The sequence below is a fragment of the Pyrus communis genome, chromosome 3 (genome assembly GCF_963583255.1).
Source record: "Pyrus communis chromosome 3, drPyrComm1.1, whole genome shotgun sequence".
NCBI classification, from domain to species: domain Eukaryota; kingdom Viridiplantae; phylum Streptophyta; class Magnoliopsida; order Rosales; family Rosaceae; genus Pyrus; species Pyrus communis.
Window position 1 is genome coordinate 6237802 of NC_084805.1, and position 23987 is coordinate 6261788.

The window sequence follows — 23987 nt, forward strand, 5'->3', positions numbered from 1 at the left end:
AGAATGTGACCAGATGTGGATAATATGTGCAAGTATGTTCTGGGGACTAGGGAAATAGAATTGTACCTAGAACATCAAAGTGCAAAGCAAGCTACCCTTAAACATAAGCTTTTGATGAATCTAGATGAGAGTGGCATAGTAAAAAGGAGGGTAACTATACAAGATATTGAGGAGTCAAGGGTTGCATTGTCTATTAAAAAGGATAGTAGGTCAAAATTGAAAAAGTCTAGAGCAAAAAGGGGTGTTGATGACTTAAAAAAAAAGGTTATGCATTTTGAATGACATAGCCTACAATGCCAATCACAAAGATATGGATACGAGACTGATGGAAGTTTGTGTGTTTGAAGGAATGACACTGAGGGAAGACAATGAAGTGGAAATGGTATTGAAGAAGGGTCTCTCTACAATGCTGATGAAGGAACTCTCAATGGTGCTGATGGAGTGACTCTCAATGTTGCTGATGAAGGTGATATTAATGGTGGTGATGAAAGTGATAATGGTACTGCTAAGTCCACTGAAGAAGGAGCTGATGTTGGAACTGAAGGTGCAGAAGATGCGGTTGCTGAATGTAATATTGGAAACACTTATTTATGCATTTTTACTAAAAGTATTCAATTGTTATGTACTCAAAACTATTTTTTGACTAATATTCATTGTATCTGGCAGGTAATGCAGAGGAAGACAATATTGATAATGAATTTGTGGATAGTGACTATGTTATGGAAGATGATGATCGTGATGCAATAGATGAAACAAGTGTAGATACACTGATTGGAGAAGCTCATTGAGGTGAAGGGTTTGGTAATGGTGGAGATGGTGAGAACTAAAATACTGATGAAGTTATTAATGCAAGGGATGTAAAAGATGTTCCCCTTGATGGTGGAAAAAAAGACTTAGATGGCCTGCACAGTGTTGATGAATTAGGTTATGAGGTTGATGAGAGGGTCATATACCCTGAGTTCAATGAAGAAGCTAACATGGATGATCCAAAATTTGAAAAAGGTCTGAAGTTCAGAGATGCTTCACAGTTGAGAGAGGTACTATGGTCACACTCCAATTAGCATGGTGCTCTTTCAATTAGGCTGAAAATGAATAAGAAGTGGAAGATAAGTGCAAAGTGTGCAACAAACTGCAGGTGGAAATTGTATGCTTTCAAGATAGGGATGACAATTCTAACCGTTAAACCCGATAACCATGGATAACCGTCAAAATAGATTGGATTTGGGGTAAGAAAATTGGGGTATATTTTGAATATGAAGAAAAACCATGAATATTATTCGGTTATGATTTTGGATATGGTTATAGAGGTACCTAATCCGTATTCGTCCCCGAATCTGAATTGAACAATATATAATATAATTATATACAATAATGGTGTGTGTGTATATATATATATATATATATATTCATTTTTCACCGAATTCATTTCCTTGAGAATATAAAAGTTGCATTTTGTGAGGAAGTTCAAAAGTTTTTTATATGAATCAAAATATATGAGAATTCAATGGTACTTATGGGCAGTGTTCTAAAACTCAGTCTAGGGGCCGTCTAGGTGCTAGGTGGTGGGTAGCTGTATAGTAGATGCTTAGACATCGATATCCAAAACCATAGCTTGGATAGTAGGGGCCGTCTAGGGGCCGTCTAGCTTGTATAGTAGGGGCTGTCTAGGGGCCGTCTAGGTGCTAGATGCTTAGTAAAAAGGAGGGTAACTATACAAGATATTGAGGAGTCAAGGGTTGCATTGTCTATTAAAAAGGATAGTAGGTTTATATTCTCAAGGGTTGCATTGTCTACGGTGAACAATTTCAGTTTTTTCCATAAGTAGTCGGCAAGACCTCTGGTGTATTTCATGAACACATCGTAGTCATAGACATCGATATCCAAAACCATAGCTTGGTTATTGAACTCAGTAGCGTACTTTTGACAGTTTACCTGAACTTTTGTCAGAAGTGTTGCCACTTTTACCATCTTTCTTCTTCGTAGCCAATTGGATAGAATTGTTTTCTCAAGATCATCTTGAATTCCTTCGAAGTCAATTTAGATATATCATACCGTTTTGGGTAAGTTTCCACCATGTAAGGGCATATGACTTGTAAGTTTCAAGTTTGCAAAAGTCTTTTGAGGGTTGGAGTATTTATACACAGTGAAGTAAGTTTCTAAGGTATCTATCCAATTGCCTAACTTTTTTGCATCAACATCCCCTCTGCAACAGGGATCTCAACATTAAATCAATTTTTAAGGTATCTATAGGAGTTTTGTTCTTACCCGATGATTCTTCTTTGTTATCCTCTGTTTCAGGATTGTTGTCATCATCGTCTTTTGTCTGTGACAGCAACTGACTTTATATTGCGAGCAAGATTCCGAAGAAGAAGATAGAGGTTGATGTTCCTTACCATTTTGGTTTTTTCATAGAACATGAAGAGCTCCTGCTAGGCTTTGGTCTCCATATATATTACAACATGCTCTTCATTACCAGACCTTAATGGAAACATGAACGAAGATGCAATTCCAATAAAAATGAGAATTACGTATTCAATTGTAAACTAATATAGCTTTGATTAATTAAAACAAAAATAATTGAAAGAACGAAACCATTTTGGAAGTTTGATAAAGGTTTAGCATATATACCGGAGCTCGGATAAGGATTTGTCAGCAATGCTATCAAACATGTCCAAACCACTTGATTGAAGCAGCAAATGTAGAACTGCATGCCATCCAAGCATAAATAAATTATGAATTTTTATTTATTTTAGTTTTGTTAACTTCAAATAGTTAAAACCGTCAAGCTCAACATATATAATTTCTTGTTATACAGATTCTCAATTTGGCTGCTGGCTTCTCACAACCATTTATGTCACAAAGTAAAATTTAGAGATAAATATACCTGTAAAATAAAACGAATGAGCATAGAATTGGTTCTCTTTATGACAGGCACCACTTGCAGGCGGTGCCTTGAAAGAAGCAGCCGAACTTGGAAGAGTGTTTCATCCAAGTGTAGGGGGAAATACGAATCCCAGATAAACGACTCAGCTAACTCACCAATCTGTTAGAATTAAATAAAAGTGCTCATAAAAAAATGTTAAACAATGTGTATAAAAGTATCACTTTAAAGTTCTAAACTACAAGTCCACAACAAAGACCTGGTGTTATAACTTGGTTGGTACTCCAACATATAGCTAAGGAGATTGCAACACTGGCTTCTCTGCCTTGTAAGAATATGAACATGAGATTAGGTGATCTGGCATTAGCTATTTGAGACCAATTGGTATAAGCCTTATGGGAAGATGTATACTAGTTCTTGTCAATAGAGGATTCTATTGTAGTAATGAACTGATATGGATTAGGAAAACATAAGTTGTTTTCCATAAGGATTCTAATAGGGTGTCCTCATTCTGTTATGAGAAGGGATATGTGCATATGTATACATATAGCGACCTCTCCTCTCATAGGATCATGCTTTTTTGGAACTAAGCCCTATTCTTAGTTTGAGCAATAAGCATCCTGATAGAGAAAAGAAGAGCTCGTGTGCATTTTGGTTAATCGTGAATAACCATGGCTGCATCCAATGGAAGTTCTTCAGGTTTGTATGCTTCAAACTTACATGGATTAATGTTCTGTATTTTGTTTGGTTTTAATTCGAGTAACTGAATTTTGTTTGTGATTTAGAATTAACATGTATCAGAGCCATAGATTCATGTTCTTAAATTCAAATCAACAAAATCGATATAATCCTAATAAATAAAAAATAAAAAATAAAAAAATTCATCTTTATTGCCATCAGGTTTTGAAACTGGTTCCACACTTAAAACTGGGTCCAGGAAAAACAGTGTGTTTTAATAAAATATGATTATTTATTTTTTTGACCGTTAGAACTCAAAACCTATATACTTTTGGGGGTTTTCTCGAATTAGGAATACAACAATTTATCTTTTCGATTTAGAATTTTGTTGATTTAGGTTGTTCAAGTTGCTGTTGAGTCTTCAATATATATTATAAATGCTTCTGCTGCTGGGTATTGATACTCATTGAATGAAAGGATATGTCTTCTAAACATTGGATTGAAATTTGGATTTTGATCTATCTTATCTCGAATATATTCCTTTCTTAAACATGATTTGAATAACAAGCATCACGATTACGCTTATTTTTGTTTTTTAATCCCATGATGTCTAAACTTAAATGTTTTTGGTACAAAACTAAGGGCCATTTAAAAGTAATTGTGAAATCTTTAAGGAATGGATAAAAAGCAAAGAAAAGGAACAGGTACATGTTTGTGTTGAGTCAAATTTCTGTGAGGTACCTGTTGATTCTTGGTGGTTTGATACTAGATGCTTAGTGAATATAACCAACTCTTCAAAAGGTTTTCAAACACAAAAGGAAATTGGAAATACTTTATATAATGTCTAAGTGAGGGAAGGGACTAAAGTTGCACTACATTCAATAGAGGTTGTGAACTTAAGATTAACTTTTGGTTTTGTTTTACAATTAAAGGACGTGCTATATGTTCCAAATACGAGAAGAAAATTAATTTTCCCTTCCAAAATTGTAAAAGATGGTTTTTCCTTTTTTTGATGATGATGAATGTCTTGTCTTGATTCGGTTTAGGGACTGCTTTTCTATCTGATAACTTGTGGAGTCTAGAATGTTTAGTGGAGTCAAATAATCACTCAGTATTGAATGTTGGTTCCAAAGGGATGCTAGAAAATGACATTTCTTACATTCTTTGGCACAAAAGGTTAGGGCATATCTCTAAAGAAAGAGTAATTAAGCTCTCAAAGGCTGAATTAATTCCAAGATTAGATTTCACTACTGCAAAAGAGTGTGTAGATTGTTTAAAGGGAAAATGACTAATTTTAGAAAAATGGATGCTAAGAGAAGTCAAGGGTTATTAGAAATCATACATACTGACATTTGTGGTCCCTTTAAGTCAAAATTTTTTGTGGGAATAGGTATTTTGTCAATTTCATTGATGACTTTTCTAGGCTCGGATATATTTTTCTCATTGGTGAGAAGTCAGATGCACTCAATTGTTTTATTATTTATAGAACTGAAGTTGAAAAACAATTAGGGAAGGTTATTAAAATTGTTAGATCAGATAGAGGAGGAGAATACTTTAGCAGATACACTGAATCTAGGTAACAAAGTGGTCCATTTGCTCTCTATCTTAAGAAGAATGGCATTGTGGCATAATACACCACACCTGGAACACCTCAACTGAATGGTGTGTCATAGAGAAGAAATAGGACTCTCATTGGCATGGTTAGGAGTATGATGACAAGATCTAAACTACTAGGTTTCTTATGGGGAGAAGCTTTGAAAATAGCAAATTATATATTGAACTGAGTTTCCAGTAAGGCAGTTTCAACAACACCTTTTGAGTTGTGGCATGGGAGAGTTCCAAGTTTTGCCCATTTTCATGTTTGGAGATGTAAGGCAGAGGCTAAATTTTACAATCCTAATGAAAAGAAGTTAGATCCTAGAACACAATCATGTTACTTTAGTTGCTACTCTGAGAAGTCAAAGGGTTTTAGGTTCTAAATTCCTCAACACCATACTCGAATCCAGGAAGCACATAATGCAGCCTTTCTAGAAGATCAAGATGTTTCAAATTTTTCAAGGGAAAATTTTGTGTTTAAAGAGATGCATCAGATTCATGACAACCCTGTAACAATGGATTATACTCATGTTTCATTATTTACTCAACAATTGTCACCTGCAATTGAAGATTTAAGTGAAGAATTAGGAGCTCATGTTATTACACTATGGAGGTTGACCAATTAACACAGCATGCAACATCAATTCCCTTTTCAGAACCACAAGTACCAATTGATGCTCCACCTCCAATTGAACTAAGAAAATCTACAAGAGCTCGAAAATCTACTACAATCAGTGACTGTGTGTACTTACAAGAAAGTGAGTTTGATATAGGTGACATTGATGACCCTCTTACATACACTCAGGCAATTGAAAGTCCTCAATCAGTTCTATGGCACAAGGCTATGAAGGATGAGTTAGATTCAATGTTCAAGTATCAAGTTTGGACATTGGTGGAATCAAATTATGGAATTAGGCCAATAGGTTGCAATTGGGTGTGTAAAACAAAAAGGGATGCTCATGGTAGAATTGAGAGATATAAAGCAAGGTTGGTTGCTAAAGGGTTCACTCAGAGATAGGGAAACGATTACAATGATACTTGCTCTCCAATTTCCTCTAAAGATTCCATGCAAGTTGTCATGTCATTAGCTGCCTATTTTGATCTTGGGTTACATCAAATGGATATAAAGACAAATATTCTTAATGGAGACATACAAGATGATATCTATATGAAGCAACCTACTGGATTTGTTGAAAGGGGGATGGAAAATATGGTATGCAAGCTTAATAAGTCAATATATGGCTTGAAACAGGCATCAAGGCAATGGTATTTGAAATTTGATCAAATTGTCTCTTCACTAGCTTTTGTAGAAAATAAGTTGGATGATTGCATATATATTCAGTTCTCAAGATCCAAATCCATCTTCCTAGTGCTTTTTTTTTTTTTTTTAATTTTTTTTAATTTTATGATATTCTTCTTTCTAGTTCAGTGTCCAAAAATTGATTTGGAAATGAAGAAAATGCAATCTAAACCTTATGCTTCATTGATTGGATGCCTCATGTATGCAACTATATGTACAAGACCAGATATTGCCTTTATTGTTGGCATGCTAATCAGGTTTCAAGCAAATCCAGGTGAAGCACACTGGATGGCAGCTAAGAAAGTTCTATGATACTTGCAGAGAACCAAAAGTTATATGTTGGTATATGGCAGAAGCAATTCTTTGGAACTTATAAGATACATTGATTCGGATTTGGCTGAAGATGTAGATGAAGGAGGATATATCTTAATGCTCAATGGAGGGGCAGTTTCATGGAAAAGTGCAAACCAAACTGTCATAGCTACATCTACTATGGAGGCTGAATTTGTACATTGTTTCGAAAGTATGAAATAGGCAGCTTGGTTGAAGAATTTCTTAACAGACTTAAGATTGTGAATTTAATTAAGAAGCTTTGAAGATGTTTTGTGACAACAACTTAGCTGTATACTTTGCCAAGAATAATAGAAGAACTTCAGCATCAAGGTTAATGATGTGAAGTTTATTAAAGTTCGAGAACAAGTCAAGAAATGAGTGATTGAAGTGCAGCATATTAGTACTACTATGATGCTTGCAGATCCCTTGACTAAAGCATTGCCTGTTGGAGAGTTTAAGCAACATATTTCTTGGATGGGAGTATTGGAAAATTTTGATCAGTGGGACTAGTCAATTATCTTCTCGAGATTTGGATTGCAATTGTGATAAGTTCCAGAATAGTGAATGCAATCCTGAAGTAGCAGAGGTTAATTTATTCAGTTATAGCTAGTTTGTTAGTCTATTTTGATTTTCAATAAGTGTCTTAGTTTCGAGGCTCAATACTTCAGCTTTGGAGTTTTGTAGTTTTGAATGATGGATATTGTCTTAATTTAGATTCATTTGATGTTTTGAAAATAGTTTGTCTGTTTTTTAAGCTCATGATTAATGAATTGTTCTTTTATCTAGTAATTGATATGTTGCTCTTGGTTGTCATTAATATGTTTTGATCTCTTGAAAAGTGGGAGCATATCTTTTGAGTCGTGAGTTATATTTGCGGATTGGATATATGTGGACTTGGAATCAATACTACACTTTGTTTGTAGTTTATGGTTCTTGGTCTCTGTATTTTGAAATGCAATGTAATAATGATCATGATAGTAAAGTCTTAAATAAGGCTATGTAATCATTTCTTATAATTGGTGAAAGCCATACTTGATCTTCGTCTCATGCTCAAGTGGGAGAATGTAAGAATATGAACATGAGATTAGGTGATCTAGCATTAGCTATTTGAGACCAATTGGTATAAGAAAGCCTTATGGGAAGATGTATACTAGTTATTCTCAACAGATTCTGTTGCAGTAGTGAACTGATATGGATTGGGAAAACATAAGTTGTTTTCCATAAGGATTCTAATAGGGAGTCCTCATTCTGTTATGAGAAGGGATGTATGTATATGTATCTATAGCGACCTCTCCTCTCACAGGATCATGCTCTTTTGGAACGAAGCCTTATTCTTAATTTGAGCAATAAGCATCCTGACAGAGAGAAGAAGAGCTGGTGAGCATTCAGGTTAATCGTAAATAACCATGGCTGCATCCAGTAGAAGTTCTTTAGGTTAGTATGCTTCAACCTTACATGGATTAGTGTTCTGTATTTTGTTTGGTTGTAATTCGAGTAAATGAATCTTGTTTGTGGTTTAGAGTTAACATGCCTATCATTTTGAAAGACTCAGAATGATCATTGTGCATCTATACTGGTGCGTCTTTATATTGGTTCTATGGTATTTGAACTCAAGTTGTCAAATTAATTCAGGAGTCTATCACCTGTAGCCGTAGGTCATTAACTATATTGTTTACAAACATGATTGTACTTTCGGACAAGACCAGGAGAAAATGTGCACCACAAGAAAAGGGTAGCAGAATAGTGAAACTCATATGTAATCACGAGTGGGAGGAGGATTGAATTTAAACTCAAATTTTATGTTGTGTAGATAAAATGTGGGTGAACTCAAACAAGAGCGCCAACTCATTGTTGATGGACAAGGGGTTTAATTTTTAAGCTTCCATTAGATAAAAGAAAAAATGAGAAGAAAAGAAAAATGAAACCTTGGTCTGGCCAATGTGAGGATGTTGTTCAAGCATGTCAAAAACACCCCAACTGCCAACTGCTTCAGCTCAGGTTTCTTTGCTGCGATTCCCACTTTTTCACATTCCTCGAGATGAAAATTTTCGTGAGATTCAATAACTATAAGAATGGTCAACTAAGAGTGTGGTTTGGATGTTAAATCTACAAAATAAAATTCCTTACCTCAAGAAACCAAAGAACCATGCTTGCAAAATCAATGGAACCGATATCCCGATCCGAAAACTTCCTGAGGTAGTGTCTGCAATTGGTACACCACACACATTCTTCTCGTACAACAAATGAATTGCATCTCTTACTTTCCCCAGTTTTCAATTCCACAACTTTGCACTCATGTAGAAATACAAAACACACTACTAGATTTTTGGCTAAAAGCCACCCTAATTCACATTGGTGGCAAAGTTGCAAAATAATATTAAAAAAAAAAGGATGCCTCCGGGGTCACCCAGATTTGAATATAATATTTCCTTTTTCTTTTCTTTTTTTTTTTGTTTTGGTGAGGAAACAAATTGTAGTATCTTTGATATAAGAATATACTACAAATTTGCATAACTGACCTTTTATACAATTTTGAACAAATGAGTGTTTCCAAAGAGCTTAATCATGTCAATAACTTGAATCTGATCATTTGCTGCACCCAAAGTCAAATCCACAAAATTCATAAGAATAAGGTTAACTCAACTTCAACTATTAAAGCAATTAGAGTTGAGGACATGTATCACTGAGATATGATCAAATAAATACCTAGGAAATGTAGTTTTTCAAGAAGTTTGCAGTCATAATATCAGCCATGAAGACTCTCACGTTGCTGCTGCTATTTGGCCTAGCTGGTTAGGCCTCTAGCTCTATTTGTTGTACTTTGGGGACTGCTTTGTAGTTTGTTATTAATAAATTTCCTTCTTTCAGAAGAAAATGAGAACATAGAATTACAAGGTCTAAACATTAACTTGAAAAACCAAAATATCAAAATCAGATAACTTAAAAGGAAAGATATAGCTCCCACACATACTCATGAACCCAGGCATCATGCACAAATACAAGAAATCCAAACCCATTCCTCATTTCAAACCAATAGGCAGTCTGAAATATAGGCCATTGAACCAACAATCATATTAGGCATTCAAAAAAGTAATCATTTCACCTTATCTCTAATGAAGCTTTAAATCTTCTCCCGAATGATCTCATATGTGCTTGGTTCCTCAACACTCCCAATGTGCTTGAATAATTTTGTCAAAGAAGCTGTGCATACAAGAAGATGAGGTACATTATGAAAGAGAAAGATTTCGATGATCCTAGATGTATCAAGTGTTGAACTTAAGGCTAGTAAGAAAAATACATAAATCTGCATAAAATGTGTATTTACTTATAAATAAAAATGCTAACTTACAATCCGATGTAATGAAACATCAGTTAATTTGTAATAAACATGTAATCTGTAATTGTGCACCATCACTTAATTTGAAGAGCACAAATATACCTTTAACATCTTGCCTCAAAAGGGCAATAAGTGCTTTATGCACAACATCATGCTCCACAAATTCCTCTAAAAGCATCAACAATGCCCAACATTAGGCTCATGTAACACAACCACCATACTCCCATGATCACAATCCCTAACAAAGAAAGGACAAAAAATCACCAGTGTGTTGAGGTGTGAAATATGCCAAGAAATAGAAAGTTAATTAATTAATTTACAATTGATTAATTAATTCAAAATTATAGGAAGCAGTCGGTTGAAACAGGTAGAAAATGGAGCAGTTGCTCCCCCACTTTCCTTCAACGTGCAAAAGAGGAGTTAATAAAAACCTTCCCACTATTTCCACGGTGTTTCACAAATAAGTTCCATAAACTCAAGTCTACAGAAAGACCTAAAATGGATTCAGAAAGGGGACGGAGAGGACAGCGGAGGAAGAAAACAACGAAGTAGAGCACAGCAAAAGGCTAAAAGAGAAACGGAGAACAACTAAAGGAGAGCAATGCAAAAAAAAAAAAAAAATTAAAAAAAAAAAAAAAAATTAAAAAAAAAAAAAAAAAAAAAAAGGAGACAGCATAAAAGCACAAGAAAAAACCAACTAAAGAAATTTTGCTCAACACAGTGCAAGGAGAAAATCACCCTGTTCACTTTAATTTGACCCACAACCTTCCATTCTTCTCGCCCCAGGTTGGAAATAACCTTGATTCACCTTCTTCGTCCCCAATCTTTGACATGCATACAAAAAATGGAATTAAAATTCGAAATCTAGAATCTATCCAAAAATTGAAAATTTTTATTTTGAGAAAGCACTTACACTAGAGAACAACCCATGAAGAGTGTGATGTGACATCCCACATCACCCAGGGGAGTGGATCATGTAAGCCTTCTATGTATATTCTCATCTTTACCTAGCACGTGACCTTTTGGGAGCTCACTGGCTTTGGGTTCCATCAGAACTCTGAAGTTAAGCGAGATTGGGCGAGAGCATTCCCAGGATGGGTGACCCATTAGGAAGTTCTCGTGTGAGTTCTCAGAAACAAACCCTGGGTGGATCATGTAAGCCTTCTATGTATATTCCCATCTTTACCTAGCACGTGGCCTTTTGGGAGCTCACTGGCTTTGAGTTCCATCAGAACTCTGAAGTTAAGCGAGATTGGGCGAGAGCATTCCCAGGATGGGTGACCCATTAGGAAGTTCTCGTGTGAGTTCCCAGAAACAAAACCGTGAGGGTGTGGTAGGGGCCCAAAGCGAACAATATCGTGCTACGGTGGAGTCAAGCCAGGGATGTGATGGGGCCCAGGCCGAGATGTGACATTTGGTATCAAAGCTCCCTGGCCGGAAGTGTTTATATCGATATTTTTGTCGATATTATTGCGATAATATCAAAGACGATATTTTCAACATTTTAATGCATATATTTGGGCAATATATCACGATATTATCGATATATTGGGAGATGAAACCCAAAAATACTTGAAAAATGCTGAAAAGTCTAAATCTTGCGCATAGAGGGATTCGAACCCCTCCCTTTGTCAACCACGCACCTGGGCCTTATCCAACTCGCTACAGATGTGTTTGTGATTACATATTCAGCCTGTAATATTTATATGGTCGTTAAGATGTTTGCAAGGCTTGCAAGCTAATATTTATTATCTAGGATAAATTTCTATATTTAAAAAAACACACCAAGGGGATTCAAACCCCTCCCATTTTACTCCTTCAACACCTTCACCACCATATCACTTATGTTTTTGTGAAAATATGCTAAAATATTTATATATATGGTTTTGTTTTGAATTCTTTTTGCAAGAAACAAATTTGCACATGACAATGAATCTTTGACAATTTCTTTTCAAGTATCTACTTTTGAACTACTCACCACGTTCACTCACCTAACTAATTAGTTGTAGTCATGTTTCTATATATATGGTTAGGTAGTTCTATTTCTATATTTACAAATAAAATCAAATGGTCCCATGCTATCCCTTATTCTCAACATCTCTCCAAAACAAAACATAATGCTCATGTTATTCTCAACATCTATCAACCTCAATTTCCCCCCAAGTTAAAAAAAAACTGAACTATAGTAAGTTATTCTCATTCATTATTGTTATTTAATTTGCATGTTTGTTATTATCTATTCCAAATTTTTGGTGGTATTATATTTTAAATTGTGTCAATTAATTACTTAGTCAATGGCATGTGGTTTTTAATTTTTCTATTTTTTATTTGGTCACTTACATGTGTGTTTATTGTCTCTTAATTCATTATTAAAGACTTTATATGTTTTCATGACATTTTGTTACATTTGTGTAATTCTTATTTTATTGTTGGTCCACGCATATTCTATTTGGCCTTTACACAAAGGGTTCCATATTTAAGGTAACTTTACAAACTTATATTTATATTATTGTAATTTATACAACAACAAAAATATTTGTGTGGACCCGTGCATGTGATCTAAGAACCAAATAATACTTGCATGTTAATTTTTTGAAGTAATTAAGTAATGTTGTATAATTATTCCCTGGGAGAATTTTAATATGTTTGATGTTATTTATTACTTTATTATCAAATTGGATTATTATTCATTAATATTAGGTTTTATTATTCAATATTATTTTTATAATTACTTTAATTCTTACAATCATTTTCTTTACTTCCTATTTAATTCTTCTGTAGAGTAACTTTATTATTTAGGTTCTCTTATATAACCGTCACTACTATATTTTTTGGCCAAAAAATAATTGCCTAATTTCCATGAAAAATAAATATAGGTACATTTAAGATGTCTAGTGGAGTTACTAAACGTGATCCAGCTTGGGAACATGGAGACCCAATAGACGGAAACAAACATGGCACAATTTGCAAATATTGTGGTCGGGTAATGAAGAGTGGCGGAGTGACACGACTTAAGTACCATCTTAGTGGATTAGATCCAGGAAATAATGTCCAATGATGTGATAATGTCCCCCCAGAATTGAAGGCATTCATCACCACATTATTAAAAAATAAAAAACACTAGAAGGAAAAGAAAACACATGGAAAGAAAAATATTCGAGCTGGGCTACGAGGAGAAGTCATTGGCCAAGCGGTTGACAGTGATGATGATGATAATGAGGACGAATGTCATGATGACATAGGACCTGAAGAACGATGCAATTTCAAACAAGCATTATGTGCCTCCAAACAGTCAGCATGAGAAAGAGAACACCTTCATAAAATTCCTAATAGAGCACAAGGTTCCGGGACAAGTGGTGGTGCACAAATGAGATGGGGAGCAAGTGTTAGAGAATTACAACCACCACCACCAATAGCCCCAAGTTTATATAAGTCATCCAAAGCACGTCAAAAGAGTGTTTGGAGTTATTTCACTGGAGGTAATGTGAAGGAGGGAATGGGGCGTCTAATTAGCAAGTTCTTTATCTATGAAAATGTCCCTGCTGAGAAGGCATCATCACATCATTTCAAAAATATGGTATTAGGATGTCAACAGGCCAGTGTTGGAGTACAACCTCCCACTCCCTATGAGGTAAGAAACAAATATTTGGAAATGGAGTATAAAGATATTGGCGAGTATGTTAACAAGTTGAGGTCAAAGTGGGAAACTAATGGTTGCACAATCATGTGTGACAGATGGACTGGCCCGACCAGATTGTCTATCATAAACTTCATGTATACTCCAAGGGAAAGACAATTTTTTTGAAGTCCATTGATGCTTCAGACCATATAAAGAACTACAAGTATATTTATAAATTATTGAGGGATGTAATCATGGAGGTGGGAGAGCATAATGTTGTCCAAGTCGTGACCGACAACGGTTCTGCATTTGTCAAAGTTGGAAAAAAGTTACTGAAGCATCATAATGTGTTTTGGACATCATATGCAGCACATTGTATTGATTTGAGGCAATGGGGAAGAGAGAGAATATTGCTAATGTCGTAAAAAGAGCTAGAACGATCACAAATTATATTTACAATCACGGTTGGTTGTTGGCAAAGATGCATGAATTTTGCAAAGGAGAAATTATTGTCCAGCTACCACTCAATTCGCCACTAACTATATTGCATTAGACAGCCTACTTAAGAAGAAAGCACGGTTGAAGCAACTATTCACTAGTGACGATTGGGCCAACCACAATTTCAGCCATTCAAATGCAAGTCGTATGGTGGAAAGTATAGTGCTTGATCATGTTTTTTGGACTCAATCAGAACATGTGTGCCAAGTGTTTAAACCTTTTTACAAAGTTTTACGGATCGTTGACACAGAAGTGTATCCTACTATAGGGGCAATATATGAGTTGATGTGTGTAGTGAAGGAGGACTTGGAAAGAAAACATGGTGCAAGGTGGGTCATAAAGATAATTGATGACCGATGGTATAAAACATTATACCACGATTTGCATACAGCAGGTATAAATTATGTCATAATTTGCAATTCATTTCTTTAGTTGCATAAGTATTATTTCTCTTATTAAAGTATGTGTTTCTTTGAATAGCATATTATTTGAATCCTCGATACCAATACAGACCCGATGTTGGAGATGATGGTGCCCTTATAGGTGTTGTACATAATGTATACTCTAAATTAGACCCTACATCACCAGTAGTTGGCCAATTTGGAAATGAGGTACACAATTACTTAAATTATATTATTACATTGTTGGATTAAACTAACACGATTTATTGAATTCAGCTAACATGGTTTAAACATGCAAGAAGAACTTTTGGAGAACCAACATCAGTTGTTGCTCGAACAAAAATGTCTCCTAGTGAGTGTAAACATATTTCACTATCAGTTTATAATAGAATTTATTGGAGTAATTAGGCTTATCAACATTGTTTTTCATTATAGCTGAATGGTGGATCATGTATGAGATTGATGCACCAACTGTGAGAAAGTTAGCAATCAAAGTGTTATCACAAACAGCTTCCTCATCTGCTTGTGAAAGAAATTGGAGTACATTTGCACTTATACACACAAAACAAAGAAATAGGTTGGCTCATAGTAGGTTGGAAAAATTAGTTTATTGCTACTACAAGATGAAGCATCAAATTCAAGATAAGGAAGCAGAAATAGATCATGTCGACCGTGGTGACCCACTAGATGTGTTTGATATTGTTGCTGAATATGATGATACAGAGGGTAACCAACTTTATCAATGGATTAGACCTCTTCATTTAGATGATGATGAAGGCAATCCAACTCTAAGAGTTACTGAAGAAGCACGTAATGAAGGGATAACTGTAGAAAGAGTATTAGAGGAGGAGGTAGGATCTAGCAGCGCTGACTCTTTGGAAGAACTTTTGTGCCCAAGACCAAGAAACATTGGAATTCCACCTTCTTCCAATCCTACACAACCACAAGATCCTGCTGATACTAATGATAGCTTTAGTACAAGATCAGGAGCCTAACTACCACCGGAGGCGGGAATGATGAAAGATATAGTGGAGCTGGAGGTAGTGGTGGATATGGAAACTATGTTGGACCACCTCCCGAATTTATGAGCCTCTTCACTAGTGAGGCAAACTTCACGCATGCAACACAGGATGAGGACCATGGCAATAGGTGGGCAGGACCAGGAATTGGTGCCATAGGGAAGGACTATACTCATAGAGAAAGAGGCAAGGGGACTTTGTCAAGTCAATAAGATGACTTGTTATCTATAACTTCGGACTCTGTTGGAGTGGGAAGTAGTAACTATGGTTATACTTATAACCAACCATTTCCCTACCCTTCATATCCCATTCCTGTTGGGATGGAATCGAGTGACTCATGGAAAGAATCCGAGACTCAATCTTCAAATGATTTTGCTTATGGACAACGTCAACCAATCTGGATCCATATGGGTGGCATGTTAACAATTACATGCAAAACTATTTTGGGGATTTATCATTTGATGACTACTCTTCACAATACACTTACTCTACACATAGAGATGATAAAGATAGTGAAAATTTTGAACCTCATAGGAACTCTATGTGGTACTAAGTCACTCATCTTTCTTACCATGCAATGTATAAAGTGTAAAATATTGTACTAATTCATTATATATAAATGATTATGGTGTGTTTAAACTTCTTTCATTAATTACTACATATTTTCTACACTCACAATGCTTGCCAGCTCGCTATATAATCAACTTAAATCAGTTAAATCCATCATGCAATGCATATCCTTCCAATTTTTTGTGATAAACTAAAAGATAATTGACTAAATAAACATCCTGCAAAGTTTCAATAAAAATTTCCAAGTTTTTCTTACAATTTTCGTGGTTTTTATTCAATTTTATCAATATCGATAATATCCTAATATTTCTATCGAAACTTCCGTGTTTTTGGACTACCGATATTTCCGATATCATCGATATTTTAGACCTTGATCGTAACATCCCATATTGCTGAGGGGAGTGGATCTTGTAAGCCTTATATGTATATTCCCATCTCTACCTAGCACGAGGCCTTTTGGGAGCTCACTGACTTCGGGTTCCATCGGAACTCCGAAGTTAAGCGAGTTTGGGTGAAAGCATTCTCAGGATGGGTGATCCATTGGGAAGTTCTCGTGTGAATTCCCAGAAACAAAACCATAAGGGTGTGATAGGGGCCGAAAGCAGACAATATCGTGCTACGGTGGAGTCGAGCCCGGAATGTGGTGGGGGCCCAAGCCGGGATGTGACAAAGAGATGATCATTTTTACCTTTTCGATTGAGGTCCAATTTCAGCAAACTTCGCCGAAAATTGGCTGGATTACCCGCGATTACCGTTTCTTAGATCTGAAATAGGGGAAATTTGGCTTCGACTTTGTAGAAACAAACTTGGGGGTTGGAAAGAGGAAGGGAAGAGGATTATAGAGGTATAATTTGACGGTCGTTGGTGATCAGAGGACGGCGGCGCTACTGCATGAGAGAGAAGAGGGAGAGAGAGGATACTGGAAGGAGGATAGAGAGAATGAAGGGGGAAGGGAGTAGAGAGAAAAAAAAAAAGAAATAAAGAAACTTAAAAAATATCTGAAGAGATAAAACAAAAGAATAAAAAAAGATATGTATAGACGAGTTTGGCACCAATGCACCAATATTGTTAGTGGCCCTATTTCAAAGCCCACCGATAATAATCTTCAATGAATATAGAGTTAAGAAAGGCACCAATCTTCATTAGTGTGTAAAGAAGGGTGTCCTATAGCCCTTTTTCTAGTAGTAACATTTTGTTTTGATTAAGTGACATAAAGCTAAAAAAATCTTAAAATGATAAAAGTCAAGGTTAGGCTAGTTTGCCAACTTCATTGCTGTTGCACCCAAGTTCAAATCTAGTAGATTTTTTTTTTTTTTTAAATTTTTTGTGAGGCCACTAGTGCAATCCATCACTTGTCCTGTAGATTATAGTAGTTTGAGAATATATTCTTATAAAAAGTAAATTAAAAGGAAAATTGTCACTTTCAAAATGGGATTTCAAAGAAGACCAAAACTAATAAAGTATAAAAATCAAAATCAAAAACAAAAAGAATGGAACATTATATAATTGATGCTTAATACCGGGTGAGTTTTTTATGCCAGGAATAGAACTGATGGGGATGTGATTAAGAAAGAGTTGTAGGGCAGAGCCTGAATCAATTTCTTGGTTGTTTACTTGCGTTCTGAGGTTGGAGACGAGGCTCTCTTTTCTTCTGCGCCACTCCACTTTCTGAATTTTTTTATTTATTTAATTTTTTTCCATTACATTCCTCTATAACTGAGCAGACTGTAGTAGCAAAGCAGTTGGAAGAAAAATGAGGTATTCTAAATTACCTCTGTTTTTAACTCTTTTATTTATTTATTTATTTATTTTCTTTCTGTTTTGGTAGTGATTTTAATCACTGCCAGTATTTGGGCTTCTCTGATTCTTGTTAGCTCTCTACTGCTCCATTGACACTTCTCTTCGAAACTAACATCCGCGCGAATGAATACGCATGTAGACGGACGGTTTCTGAGACAAAATGATTTTTCGTTATGCAACATACAACCATATTTCAAACTCACTGCAATTATATTTGATACAGAAAGTTCATAGCTTCTTATGGATATATCAGCTCCATGAAGGATGAAAGCAGCCGGCGGTCAGCTTTCTGTAACTTGTTTTTGCACATCTCGCGACTCTCTAATGCTTTAAGCTTATAAAATCCATATTCAAGAGTTCTGAAGGATTTTCTGGTTTGAATACAGTAACAAAGGTGGAACTTGGCTATTGAAAAGACAAAATGCTGCAGAAGCTATTCACTCATCTGCCAAATGCGCACTGCGACTGCAAGAGTCTTTTCTCGTTACCATTTCTCAACTGTCCTTGGAAAGTAGTTGAGACGTTTAAGACCATTATATAACCATGCCGTCTTGTACTGTTGCCTTCTCCAGAATAATTGTGATTCCCTCGCGAATGTAAAATCCGTCTTCTGGCCTATCTGCTTCTTGAACACCCTACACGACCAGAGAATTTAGATGGACCGTAAGACTCCGGTAAAATTTTGGTTAAGAGGTAGAAGGAAAAGATAAATGTAGCCTAGAAATAAGACTAGATCACGGGAAGCCATGCTTACATCTTTGTTCACGATCATTACGTCCTTCCCTATACTCGCATTCTTATCAATTATACAATTCCTTCAAGGAAGAATCATAAGACATAATTAGAGACCTCGGCATTCTATATTTCAATTAAAGCAAAGAACCGTTTCTCAAATTACGAGTCTAGTTACCAAATCTTTGTATTGCTTCCAATACCAATCGGGACCTTCCCGTCTGCAAGCAGCGATGCGATTTCAGATTCAGTTTGGTAATAGTCGGCACCCATCATTATGGAATCCTGCAATGAGAGAACAACTTAATAAACTGTCATCTGAGAAAATGTAAACAAATAACAAAATGGCCACATCATCAAATTTTCTGTTGCAAATCTATGATAACTAACCTTGATTTCGACACCATAATTCAATCGTGAACGTTCACCCACAATTGAATGCTGGACACTACAATCTTGCAAGAAACATCCATGTGAGATTATTGCATCTGCAATCTGCAAAAAAACAACACATGCATGAGGAGAGATACCTCAGTTAAGTTACCAATAAGAGCCTAAGTCTGTTACATACCCGGCAGTTATCAATCTTTGTTGGTGGTAAGAATCCAGGAGAGGTGAAGATTGGTGTCTTTGGATCATAAAACTCAAATTTCGGAATCTGAAAAATAGATAACGCAATTTTCCCAGGTGTTAATCACATATCAGGGATAGAAAATGCTTTTGCTGTTTGCTTCACATTAAGATTAAGATATTACGTAAGAACCCTACATCGTTGAAGAGATTGTATCTTCTCTGTGTTCACACGTTATGATGTGCAAAATCAGTGTGCCCGGGACAAAAAGGAAAGGCATGTATGCAATTACTACACAAGCTTAATGAACTCGAGGAATGGGAACTGAAGGGGAAAGGAATAAAAAAAAGTTGCCCCTATGGAAACAATGACATCTACCTCTTCGGTAAGGGCCAAGTTAGCATCATAGAAAGACTTTATAGTTCCAATGTCCTCCCAGTAGTCTCTGAACATATATGCCTGCAAATGAGAAAGGAAACTTACAGTAATGTTATCTTCAAAACTCAATATCTGAGTATAAACAGATCAATAGGTACGTAGAAAACATGAAAATCATGAATTGCTGATACAAAAGGTACAAAATTTATGGTCTTTCAGTTGAGGCTTCACTCTGCTGTTTCATTAAATCCTAAAATTGGGGTAGCCAAGCCTTGATGGAGATGGAGAAACTCATCTGCATTCTCGTAGATGACACGTCAACTGTAATTGTTATGTTACCTGGACATTGTGGTCTCTCACTGCCGCAGGAATGATTTCAGATCCAAAGTCATTGGATGTCGGATACCTCCACCTCAGAAGATTTAGCAAAACTTCTGTCTTAAATACATAAACTCCCATTGATGCAACATAGGGGCTTTTCCTGGCATCTTGTGGTAACAATCCCAGAAGCGTGGTATCTGCTTGCTGCAGAATATCAACCAAGAAGAGTAAAATTGACGTCATATAAATTTTCACATAAATTAAATCATGTACATCCAAGTACAAGGTAAATGTTCAAACACAAAGAAAATACATAGCATATCATCATTTCATGGTCTTATTCTCGTCTATATTTTAACTTTACTTCCAAATCAACTTAATGCCTTTAAAGGAAGAGATGGAGCGTGTGTGCGTGCGTGTGAGTAAGAGAGAGAGAGAGAAGAAATCTGATATCATATTGTAATTGATTTTGTGGTATCGTTTCGGAGGTCATTCTGATGTCCATGATTTGACTTACAAACGGCTTAAATGGAATGAGTAGTAACTAGGCTTTGTAAGCATAAAGATTGAGTGTCAATGGAAAGTGTAAAAAAGACTTAACAATAAAAAGCATCATCCAGCTATTCATTCCTCCTAATGCTACTATACTGAGCAATACGATAACAGGATGCTAAAGTTATTTTCAACGAGGGTGGAAAACAATTCAAGTGCAAAGGACCTGACTGAAAGCGAGAAAATAATCCGATAGAATAAATCTGCTGGTTCTTGCTCACCATTGCTTTTAGATCAGCTCCCCTTGGTTTTTCAGCAAACTGGATGATTTTACCTCTGCTGTCTATCTTCACCAATCCATAATCAGACGCACGACTGGAAAACATGCATTCAACTTTAGACAAATTTAAGAGCGATACTAAAAAGATTATAAGAATGAGGATTTGGGGTTGGGGTTGGGGACGTATTATATATTTGATATTATCTTTCTTCTTTGCCTCCTAAGTATCCTTAAGTAACATAGCGTGTATAAGGAAACTGCTACAACGATTGATGTTCCGATAGTCTTCAATGTGTAATTGTTAGACTAAATACAAGCAAGGTTGGCCCATGAGAGCAACAGCTTAAAATTTTGTAAAAAGTTGTAAACAACGAAAAAAAGTTTACACGATACAATCAAATCCAAACTTTTGTAACTAGTTGTACTTTGTAAACAAAGAAAAAAGTCACACATATGGGATCTCTTGTGTTGGAAAAGACCATACGTGAGAGTTATGTTAGAATATCAAACAATAGTCGACTCACACGCCAACAGCTGATGCATTTGAGATTGAGGTAAACCAACAAACATTATCAACAACCCACAGAAAACCATTAAAAGTGACATTTACAAAGAGAAAAACAAAAACAGACCTGTCACCCACTGCTGCACACGAAATTGTAATATCGGCATTTCTATCAACATGACTCTGCGTATCATAGAAAATGTGTAAGCAAAATTCAACAACAATAACAAGTCCATTGTGAAGGGAAATGATTATACCTGCACAAAGTCCATATAATCCATTCGGTAAAGATGATCGCCAGACAAAATCACTACATTCTCAATATTCCTGTTCTTGGCATCCTACAAAAGAAACAACAATGCATCGTACCTGATATCAAGCTATGTGCAAACCAAAAGAACAACAGACGGTACTATTGCTTCACCCCTCTCCTCTAATTTTTAAACAAAACCATTGGTGGAAAATAGTCTGCCCACCTCAAAAACCCATATAAATTGCCTCACAGCATCTGCTGTTCCTTGGAACCAATTCATTCCTGCTTCCCCTTGCGTTTGAGTGGCTGCCAGCACCTGCTCTTGAAGCCACCAAATAATCAAGGAATATGAAAGAGAAATATTGAGAAGTGCACATTCGACTGAAGGTACTTTTTTTTCACAACTCAATCCATTGAAACAAAAAAAAACCATTATTCTTTCCTTTTTATACACTGAGAATCACTTCATTTAACCAGAAAACAACAAGAAGCTTCCCTAACAGACTAATTTGTGAATTTGAGAGTTGATTTTTGCAATACGTGTACATAATCATCAGCCTACAACGAAATTTACTGTCGAATTATTCAGCTTTCAATCACAAATGTCTTTAAGGATTCATTACCTCTACAAATCCATCCCCAAAGTTGATACCGTTTCCAAAATAGGTGCGAGCAATGTGACGATTGAGAGAAGCAGAATTAAATTGCGTCAGTACGAAAATCTTGTTTATATTGCTGTTGATGCAATTGCTCATTGGAATGTCTATAAGCCGGTAGCATCCTCCAACTGGGACCTGCAATCGTGCCAAATCAACACATGATAAAACATCAAAATCAATATAAATTCACAAACATGAACAAATCATGAGCGTGTACGACTAACATTAAGAATCATAAAACCAAGTTGTCTGCATAAATCAGAAAAATTCCAATATATACACCAACATATTTGATCTTACCGCGGGTATCGCTGATCTTATGGTAAGAGGAAAGAGCTGAGTCCCTGCGCCTCCTCCTAATATAATGGAAGCTACATTTTTCGGGTCTACTCTCCGCCTAGGTAACGATGGCATTTGCAGAGTCTGAGACTGAACCCAAGATTAAGGAAACATTTTTCATAATTCATCATACACATAAAGCTAAAGAAGTAACAAATATTAACATACACAAATGGCAGTGATCATACAAATTATATAAATCTCGAAAACTATCAAATGGGCAATCGAATGTAAGAAAGGATTAACTTACGACAGCCTCGGCGTCTTTTGAGGTAAGAACAGCAAGAACAGCTCCAGGTATCACCTTCCTCTTGTCAGTTCTCAACTGATTAGCCCAAAGCCTGTTACTAAAACTCCCTCTAACCCTCTCCCCCAAAAACCCAGAACCACCATTGCAGAAACCGCTTGGTCTTCTCAAGTGGGTGTTTTTCAAAGCCAGACAGCAAGAATCCATTCCTGTTGCCTGCCAACTCCAATAGAATTCTAACCGATCAGAAATTGAAAACTCAGATAGCAGTTAAACCAAAATCCCAGTAAAGTAAGAGGCTTGATCTGATCACCAAGTAACCAAGCAACGTACAGATCACACAAAGATTATTATTATTAAGTGGCAATCAAGGCATGATCAAACTCACTTATAGCATATTAATACCAAGCCGTACACACCAAAACAGAGTTTCCGAATGAGGAAGGTGAATATAACCCAGATGAGAGAGACTCCTAAAAAGTAGAATCTCAAGTAATCACACAAGTCCAACAACCAAACATTTTCAAAGTAGAAATGGAAAAACAAAACAGAATCAGAGTGTAACAGTGAATACAGGTGTCATTGTAAGCTGTACAATCTGCAGAATTTAGGGAGAAAGTGAATTATTTTAAAACAACGTGATTAGCTTTATTGACTTGTGAGCCTTTTTGAAACTCGTATTTGTAGTTACACCTTAATGTTATTAAATTTATTAACAAATATAAATAAATAAATAGATAGATAGATTTGAGATAACTATAATTTTGTTCCTTCAGGTATCGTTTAGTATGCAGACGGGACGGGACGGGATGGGACGGGACAGGACGGAACGGAACGGAGCTGGAGCAAAGATGTCCTCAGATGGAAACAAGGAGGAAGAAGAAAGAGACGGAGAGGTTATAATTTTGTGTTACACGAATGTGGAACGAGTCGTTCCAGGAGGGTGAGGTGGAACGAAAATTCACCCAAAACTCGTCCCGTAGATCAACTCGTTCCACCTGTTTTAGACGCACCAAACGTAGGACGGAACGCCTTGTCCCACTCTGTTCTGTCCCGTCCCACGTACCAAACGGTACCTAATCTACGGTGGTTGTTCATTTTGGTCTGCAAATGTATCAAAATGATTACAATAGGTGACGTCAAAGCTGATAGAAAAACTGACATGCGTATTTCATTGA

General features: G+C 36.0%; 1 protein-coding gene and 2 long non-coding RNA genes across 5 annotated transcripts; all 3 read right to left on the reverse strand.

Moving 5' to 3' along the window:
• Positions 1 to 2214: 2214 nt before the first annotated feature.
• On the reverse strand, positions 2215 to 3017 carry LOC137727728 (uncharacterized). The gene is made up of 4 exons (XR_011067845.1): positions 2885 to 3017; positions 2629 to 2704; positions 2394 to 2478; positions 2215 to 2323 (listed from the first exon to the last, which is right to left on the reverse strand). It is a non-coding gene; the product is annotated as an uncharacterized lncRNA (long non-coding RNA).
• Positions 3018 to 8713: 5696 nt separating this feature from the next.
• LOC137727720 (uncharacterized) lies at positions 8714 to 9952 on the reverse strand. 2 transcript variants are annotated; one of them, XR_011067844.1, is made up of 4 exons: positions 9892 to 9952; positions 9495 to 9649; positions 8916 to 9381; positions 8714 to 8820 (listed from the first exon to the last, which is right to left on the reverse strand). It is a non-coding gene; the product is annotated as an uncharacterized lncRNA (long non-coding RNA). The 2 variants fall into 2 exon arrangements; XR_011067843.1 differs by lacking the exon at positions 9892 to 9952 and having other exon boundaries at positions 9495 to 9692.
• Positions 9953 to 18204: 8252 nt separating this feature from the next.
• On the reverse strand, positions 18205 to 23424 carry LOC137727798 (glucose-1-phosphate adenylyltransferase large subunit 1-like). Of its 2 annotated transcripts, none has more exons than XM_068466621.1 (14): positions 22813 to 23424; positions 22524 to 22646; positions 22188 to 22358; positions 21788 to 21880; positions 21569 to 21652; positions 21439 to 21494; positions 20808 to 20901; positions 20053 to 20238; positions 19714 to 19794; positions 19336 to 19422; positions 19155 to 19259; positions 18943 to 19049; positions 18787 to 18847; positions 18205 to 18667 (listed from the first exon to the last, which is right to left on the reverse strand). In XM_068466621.1, exons 1-14 carry the CDS (start codon positions 23014 to 23016, stop codon positions 18566 to 18568), a joined length of 1554 nt encoding a protein of 517 aa, XP_068322722.1. In that variant the 5' UTR covers positions 23017 to 23424; the 3' UTR covers positions 18205 to 18565. The 2 variants fall into 2 exon arrangements, with proteins under 2 accessions (XP_068322722.1, XP_068322721.1); XM_068466620.1 differs by having other exon boundaries at positions 22524 to 22652; positions 22813 to 23422.
• Positions 23425 to 23987: the final 563 nt, after the last annotated feature.